The sequence below is a fragment of the Sinocyclocheilus anshuiensis genome, unplaced genomic scaffold (assembly GCF_001515605.1).
Source record: "Sinocyclocheilus anshuiensis isolate Anshui unplaced genomic scaffold, SAMN03320099.WGS_v1.1 scaffold208, whole genome shotgun sequence".
NCBI classification, from domain to species: Eukaryota; Metazoa; Chordata; class Actinopteri; order Cypriniformes; family Cyprinidae; genus Sinocyclocheilus; species Sinocyclocheilus anshuiensis.
Window position 1 is genome coordinate 966,995 of NW_015557186.1, and position 8,471 is coordinate 975,465.

The 8,471-nt window shown below is 35.2% G+C and overlaps 2 protein-coding genes across 2 annotated transcripts in view; both read left to right on the forward strand.

The window, feature by feature from the left end:
- adss1 (adenylosuccinate synthase 1) overlaps positions 1-2,394 on the forward strand; it is a 12,627-nt gene extending 10,233 nt beyond the window's left edge. Inside the window, exons 13-14 of the mRNA XM_016474143.1 lie at positions 1,693-1,842; positions 2,075-2,394. Of these exons, the coding sequence (XP_016329629.1) occupies positions 1,693-1,842; positions 2,075-2,127 (203 nt within the window). The 3' untranslated portion in view covers positions 2,128-2,394. The remainder of the gene's footprint in view (positions 1-1,692; positions 1,843-2,074) is intronic.
- A 1,275-nt stretch (positions 2,395-3,669) lies between these two features.
- Positions 3,670-8,383, forward strand: LOC107678757 (apoptosis regulatory protein Siva-like). The gene is made up of 4 exons (XM_016474141.1): positions 3,670-3,933; positions 6,046-6,216; positions 7,106-7,262; positions 8,174-8,383. The coding sequence occupies exons 1-4, from the start codon at positions 3,813-3,815 to the stop codon at positions 8,220-8,222; spliced, it is 498 nt and encodes a 165-aa protein (XP_016329627.1). The 5' UTR covers positions 3,670-3,812; the 3' UTR covers positions 8,223-8,383.
- The last annotated feature ends 88 nt before the right edge of the window (positions 8,384-8,471 follow it).

The following is an 8,471-nucleotide window of genomic DNA, read 5'->3' on the forward strand; positions in this document are numbered from 1 at the left end:
ATCTTGTCAGTAAAGCCATTCTGTAATCAGCGGTAAATCTCCATCACGTGCGGGCTTTCACATGGAGCAGCATTAATTACACAGAGCCGTTATTCACCGACAAGCTGGTCAAAATATGATCGTCGGTTTGCGCAGCTTGTCGGTGAACAACGGCTCTGTGTAGTTAATGCTGCTCCATGTGAAAGCACGCAGGTGATGTAGATTTACCGCTGATTAAAGAACCGGCTTTACTGACAAGATGCGCGTTAAATATCGCATGCGATTTATCGCGCAGCCCTAGATATTGGTGTTGTTTAACATTTAATTGTTGCAGGTTTGCACCATATTCTGTGTTGCATTATTTTTCTTCATTTTGAGGAATACTGAATCTGTGTTTTTTTTATTTTGTGAGTGAGATGAATTAATGCATATTCATATTTATTTTAGAACTACAGTAACATCTTCTGATTTCTCTCAACATGGGGATCAACAGTCAATAAATTGGAAAAAATTGGAAAAAAAAAGTAACGCGTTACTTATTTGAAAAAGTAACTTGAAAAAATATTCTCTTGTAAATTAAAAAGTAATGCGTTACTTTACTAGTTACTTGAAAAAAGTAATCTGATTACGTAACTCGTAATTGCGACTTTTTATCTCACAATTCTGACTTTTTTTCTCATAATTGCGTGATAAACTCGCAATTCTGAGAACATATCAGTCTTTTTCCTCCCCTCAAAATTGGACTTTAACTCACAACCAGTGTTGGGGAAAGTTACTTTTAAAAGTAATGCATTACAATATTGCGTTACTCCATAAAAAAAGTAACTAATTACGTTACTTCGTTACTTTTTATGGAAAGTAATGCGTTATGTTACTTTTGCGTTACTTTTTAAATCTGGACAGGGCTTGCTTGTTTGTTTTTAAAATAAAAAAGTTATATTTTTGGCAAATATAAAAGCCTTTTCACACCAAAAGTGAAATGAATAATAAATATAAAGGATATTTGTGTTGTTTAACATTGAATTATTGCAGGTTTGCGTCATATTCTGAGTTGCCTTATTTTTATTCATTTTGAGGAATACTGAATCTGTGTTTTTATTTTGTGAGTGAGATGAATTAATGCATATTCATATTTATTTTAGAACTACAGTAACATCTTCTGATTTCTCTCAACATGGGGATCAACAGTCAATAAATTGGAAAAAATTGGAAAAAAAAAGTAACGCGTTACTTATTTGAAAAAGTAACTTGAAAAAATATTCTCTTGTGAATTAAAAAGTAATGCGTTACTTTACTAGTTACTTGAAAAAAGTAATCTGATTACATAACTCGCGTTACTTGTAATGCGTTACTACCCCCAACACTGCTCACAACTGCGTGTTATAAAGTCAGAATTGTGAGAAAAAATGTTATTGTGATTGTGTAATTGTGAGCCACATGAGCCACTGTGGCTGAGTGGTAGAGCATTGCGTTAGCAGCGCAAAAGGCCGTGGGTTCAATTCCGAGGGAACACACATACTGGTAAAACATGTAAAGCCTGAATGCACTGAAAGTCGCTTTGGATAAAAGTGTCTGCTAAATGCATAAATGCATAAAAAAAAAAGATAAAATGTCGCAATAACCTTTTTTTGTTAATTTTAATTCAGTGGTGGAAACATGCATGCATACTTTACTTCTGTCTCATTCTCTTCGTGCATCTCTCTGTGCTTCTAGCAAACATGGAGGTGCTGCAGAAGGTGGAGGTCGAATACGAGATGTTTTCCGGATGGAAGACGGACACATCAGCGGCCAGGAAGTGGAACGATCTTCCTCCGGAAGCCCAGAACTACATCCGCTTCGTGGAGAATCACATCGGCGTTCCTAGTAAGTCATTGACACTAGCTATGTTTCCATCCAAAGATGCGAATTTAACTTATGCGCAAAACTGGAATAATATCGCATAAAACATTTGCGAATAAAGCACCGTTTCCATCCAACGGGTTTTTATGCGACAATCCAAAATGCGCATAAAAATAGGTGGATGGAAACATAGCTAGTGATAAACACACAGCATCCTCCTGTGACCCAAACTCACCTTTGCATCTCTTCACCACAGTTAAGTGGGTCGGCGTTGGCAAATCCAGGGAATGCATGATCCAGATGTTCTAGGATCACCCACAATCCTCCTGAAGACCATCAGCACCACGGGACTCTTGGTTTCACTGCTTGGCATTCAGAAAACTCTCTTAACAATGTTGTAGTTGATGGAAGATCAGCTCTGAATGGCTGTGTATGTGCAGGCGTTATAACAGGTCTCTCAGATCGACTGTAACACCTGATCATAAATAATGGCACTGATGTTAATGTTGAGTTTTTGGGATTCAGTTGATTATGTTTGTTGTTTCCAGTGAGACACATAAACCGAATCCCCTGAAACTGTGTTTATTTCTTTTTTTTGTTGTTGTTGTGTGCATTTCATTTTCTGCTTTTAGAATAAGATCCCGAAAGCCTGTCTTTCCATTAAAACTGGTTTTTCCTTTGTGCCGCACTGGTTTAGCAGAGTGTCTGATGTCGGATATAATTAGGTTAGATGCACTATTAGCTGCGTCAGAAATAGATTCAGACGGAGAACGCTGTGTTCTCCTCCTCGATGCCAACATGATCTGATCTCAGACCCATGAGCCAGTCGTGACTACTAACACTGCAGGAACAAGTCAAATAATCATAATCATAATAATGGGAGTGAATAAACTTTTTAAAATGTCATTGTTTTATTATTTTTACACTATTTACTTTATTTGTGCTATTTAATAATTATTAATGTTTTTTATTAAATATGTTACACTTATTGTGTTTATACTATTTAACAATTATGATTATTATTATTTTTGTATTAATATTTATTATGTTATTTACACTATTTATTTATACAATTATTTGTATTATTTATTATTAAAATAATGTAATTTATTATTACACTATTAATAATTATTAAATTTAATAATAATTATTATTTTATTTACACTATTTATTTTTATACTGTTTAATAATTATCATTTTTTTATTCAATTATATTTATTTTATTTACACTTTGCTTTATACTATTTATATTATTAAAATATTTGTTTTATTTTTATTATTTTAATTGCACTATTTTATTTATACTATTAATTTTACATTTTTAAGTTATTATTATTTATTTTATTTGTACAGTTTAATAATTATTATTTATTAGTTTTTTAATTAAATATGTATTATTAACGCTATGTATTTATTTACACTATTTTATACTATTTACTATTTTTATTTGTTATTATTATTGTTGTTTTGTTCTACAGTGGCCCCAAATATCACATACACCACAAAGTACACTACAGGAACAAGGTAAAGGTCAAGTCAAATAATCAGACAGTGGGTGTAAATAAAAATTTGTAAACTTTTGTTTTTGTTATTCATTATTTCATTAATATTAAAATTTATACTATTTAGTTGTTATGTTCCCTATATACCATTTATTATTTTAATTTATTTGTTTTGATTTGTATCGCATGTAGAAGTGCTTAAATGTCATTGCATTCGATACAAAATATATATATATATATATATACACAAAAAAGTGTAATGTACAGTATAGTGAAGACATGCTGTAGCACATACACACCTGCAGGTGGCGCTGAGCGTGTCCTCGCGTGCGTCCGCCGCTGCAGCTCCGCAGGTGAAGAAGAAGAGGAGTCCTTAAAGAGCGAACACGTGTTTGTTTTTCTTCCTGCACGGTTGTTTGTTTGTCCGTGGTTTGTTTATTTCCCGTTCTCCGTCGCTTTAGTCGTCGTGGTTTAGAAGCTGTGGGTTTGAAGATGCCCAAGCGCTCCTATCCGTTCAGCGAGAGCTTCTCCTCGCAGTATAAAGTTCGCGTTGGTCAGAAGGAGGTCAATAACTGCGGAGCTTTTGGACTCAAATACAGACAAGAGGTTTATGGTGAGACAGAAACATGTTTATCACGTTTATAACATCATTAGAGTAAAAAAAAAAACAGTATCAGCGATATAAACCTCTGGTTGTGTCAAAGTTACGCAAGCTGTGTAATCAAAATATTGCTTGCTAATTATTGATGATCATAATAATGATAATTTTTACTATATCAATCCAGTTAATCGTGATTAACTTACACCAGACTTTAATCCAAGATCATTTATTATTGGTCAGTGTAATTAAAGCTAATTGTGAGCTGAGATCAATCCGTTTCAGTGCTTTAAAATAAAGTTATTTTCATGTAAACTTGCGATTTTATATAATACTAATGTTATTTTTCCTCATTTATATGTGTGTTTGTTTTGTTTTAAACCATTTAGACTGATTCGTGTTACCAGCAGGTTGTTAAATATTTTAATCAATGCTCATAATTAAGTGTTAGTTAGTTAGTTTCATTGTGTGTAATCACAACCTTTACGGCTGCTTTCATAATATTGAGTTACATGACTTAAAGTCATATTTTTATATAAAGGAGTAAAATTATTTGTAAGATAAGTTTGAACATAGATGTGAAAGTGCACTATCCAAATTTAAAGCTGCAGTCCGTAACTTTTTTTTTTTTTTTTGGTTAAAAATGATCCAAAATCAATATTTGAGCAAGTACATAACCAGCCAGTGTTTCACAACGGTTCGCTTATAATAATGTGTTCTAAGTTGAGTGGTACGGGTAATGCTTTTTTCCTCAGTTGGTCAGAACAAACGTTGCAGACTTGTTCAGATGACAATATCCGGTGAAAATTCTTATTTGGGTCATATTCCAAGACGTGCTAGAATCTGTGGTTACTAAGTATAGGATTCACACCGGTGCGGTGACTGACTGCCACACATACTCTTCAGAACATTACTGGAGCCGTGCCGGAGCACAACCCACATAATGAAGATAATTCCACACACAGCTGCAATTCCAGGTTTTCAAACGGAGATGGCGACAAAGAGGCAAAACTTACGGACTGCAGCTTTAAATTGTTATAATTAATGAACGCTTTGTAATGCATACCTAAGGTTGAACTCTTTTTAAAGAAGACGATCAGCATTTTATTGTAGAAGTGGAATCGTTTCAAAATATGAAAGTATCAAAAAGTTATACAAGTTTACATTTACTGAAAAGAAAATGCACTTTTTTTTTTTCTTATTTTATATAAAATACTTTTCATAACAGGTTTTCCGCTAAAAATGCTATAAAATTAAAGCCTTATGTCTATACAAGTTATGTTCCAAATTTGAAGTTGATATAAAAAATAAATTGAGGTTCCTGTGAGATTTTATTTAGGGCGTTATACCACAAACAGCCACCGGGTGACACCCAAACTCCATATTACTAATATCACAAAATAACCACCAAATTTGGAATCTTGAGACTCGGTAACCATCAAATTTGGAATCTTGAGACTCGGACCTTTCCAACCATATGTATTTTGTCAAGATTATAAAAAGTTTCGATTGTAAAATACCGTAATTGTAATATGACACTTGACACCGCCCACTTAGGGGGAGGGGACCGCCAAAATATTTTAAAGTACCATTTCCATGGTAACGCAACTTCAAAATGGTTTTCACAGGATGAATTTTGAGGTTTTAAGCTTTCAAATGATATCTAATTAAGGGTGATTACTAACATTTTTGATTGAGTAAAAAGGCAATACATATGTAATGGCTGTGGGCTGCTGACACTTAAAGGGATAGTTCACCGAGTCTGAACTATCTATACAATCGGAGTTATATTTAAAAAATATCCTGGCCTTTCCAAGCTCTTCCAAAAAATAACACCCATTCACTGCCATTATAAAGCTTGGAAGAGCTAGGATGTTTTTTAATATATCTCCGATTGTATTCGTCTGAAAGAAGAAAGTCATATACACCTCAGACGGCTTTAGGGTGAGTAAATCATGGGCTGGTTTTCATTTTTGGGTGAACTATCCCTTTATTTATGCATTTATTTACTTACCCTGCTGGTAAGATGAATCAGTATTTTAAATATTGTTGCTAAAAGTTTAGTTTTTTAGTTTTCCTGATTAGTCTCTTTTCTCATGATTATTTTTTTTTCTCTCTCTCAATTAGAAAAGACCAAAAACCTGCTCTTCAACGGGACCAAAGCCGTGATGGGTCGACTCTGGAAGGCAGACGGGGAGGAGAAGGCGTCAGACACGCTCGTGTCCCATCAGACGCTTCTCCGAGGACAAACACGCATCGGGCTGGACGGACGGTTACAGAGAGCGGACGCTGGTCCAGGTGAATCTAGAGCGATTACACCGTCCTGCATCACATCTGCTGAAGGAAATCCACGTTTCTTACTAACTTCGTGCTGCTGATTCCAAAAACAGTGTCTGTTTTGCTCGTTCACGTCGTTTTCTCACTAAATATGATGCATTTTTGCTTTTGGGAATCATTTGTGTGCTGAAGAAGTCTCGCATTCTCCCTTAATCTGCAGAAAAACACACAAACGCATGATTCCTCCTGAGCCAGATTACAACTATCTGATCGATTCTCAGCTCTTTTTAACATGCATGACATCCTGATCTCAAGGTTAGAATTAAGGGCAACAACAGGAGAAAGTGGTGTTTTCTGCCGCATGCAAACAGCCACAGAAAATCACATTTTGTGAAAAAGCTCTAGTGACATTTAAATTGAGTATTTTAACAGTTTAAGATAAGTGTGGAACATTTTAAATACTTTTTTTGGCTTTAAAATCAAACTCGCGCTTTTGTTTTGATCAGTGCATTAAAGCTGATGCATTACAATTTCAAAAATGCATTCTTATTTTGTGAAGGAAAAAAAACTACATGATGGAAAGTTTTAATGTTTTTGAACTCAGCATCATCAAATTAGGTAAGATTAGGTCTGTGAAACAACCATAACCTACAGATTACAGAATCTTTTAATAACAAAAGACATGTTGAGTGCATTTCAAGCAGTAGTTCGCCCAAAAACAAGTAAATAAAACTATAATTATCCTCATTAGATCCAAACCTTTTCAGTATTGATCACTGTTACGTTCTTCACACAGTCGTATGTGTTTGGGATTATGTTTAATCAGCGCTGGTGATGTTTTGAGAGCAGTGTAATGCGACTGCGGTCACTTTCTGCTCCATCTGAACTGCTGTAATAACTGTGTCGTCAGGTTGTGCAGCGGCTCCTGCAGCGTGTTGTTGTGTGTGTCAGAGGGTCTCTGGTTCGAGGAAGCCGTGCTCTCAGTGCGAGCGTCACGCGTGTGCAGCGTGTTTCCAGCAGTGCAACATCTGCTCCGAACGCTGCTGCTCCTTATGCACCGTCACCGAGTGAGTCAACAACATTTATACACTGCTTTTGATTTCCTTCAGAGAAGTAGTTTGACCCAAAATGAAAATGTGCTGTAAATGCACTCACCCTCAGGTCATCCAAGACGTAGATGAGTTTGTTTCTTCATCAGATTTGGAGAAATGTAGCATTGCATCAGTGTCTCACTGCAAGTGAATGGGTGCCGTCAGAATGAGAGTCCAAACAGCTGATAAAAACATCACAATAATCCACAAGTAATCCACAGCACTCCAGTCCATCAGTTAACATCTGGAGAAGACAAAAGCTGAAACAAATCCAGCATTAATATGTTTTTAACTAAAATACGAGTCTATAATCCATAATAACTCTTCCTCCAGTTTAAACCGCTCTAAACAAATATGTGGCTGGATTTTGATGTGAGAGATGCACTTTTTCACTGGAGGAAGAGTTATTATGGATTATAGACTCGTATTTTAGTTAAAAACATCTTAATGCTGGATTTATTTCAGCTTTTGTCTTCTCCAGATGTGAACTGATGGACTGGAGTGCTGTGGATTACTTGTGGATTATTGTGATGTTTTTATCAGCTGTTTGGACTCTCATTCTGACGGCACCCATTCACTGCAGAGCATCCATTGCTGAGACACTGATGCAATGCTACATTTCTACAAATCTGATGAAGAAACAAACTCATCCTAATCTCAGATAATCTGAGGGTGAGCACATTTCAGCACATTTTCATTTTGGGGTGAACTATTCTTTTAAAACACTGTGCTTATTAGATGCACATTGAGATGTTCAATTTTGGATTTACATGCTATACCAACAAATACATGATACTTAACTTTACTGTATTAAATATGTAGTTCATGCTGGTGTGAACGTGCTCGTTGCTCCTCAAACGTCTCATCTGTTCGTTCTCTGTCCTCAGTTACAGTGAGCGTTATGAGCGCGTCCTCTGCTGTGGCTGTTCATCCTGATAGCAGAGCTCAGCTGAGACGACTGATGACCATTATGATGCCAGACATGAGTTTTAATGCATTACCAATTAAATGTAAATGAGATTACTATTTTATATATGCTTGCATGGTTTCTTGCTCTTTCCCACGTTTTATGTACATACTCCTGTGATTATTGAAATAAATACTTGATCTTAACATTTTATGATGTTTGGGACTTTGTAAATATATATATATATATATAGATAGATAGATAGATATAGATATATA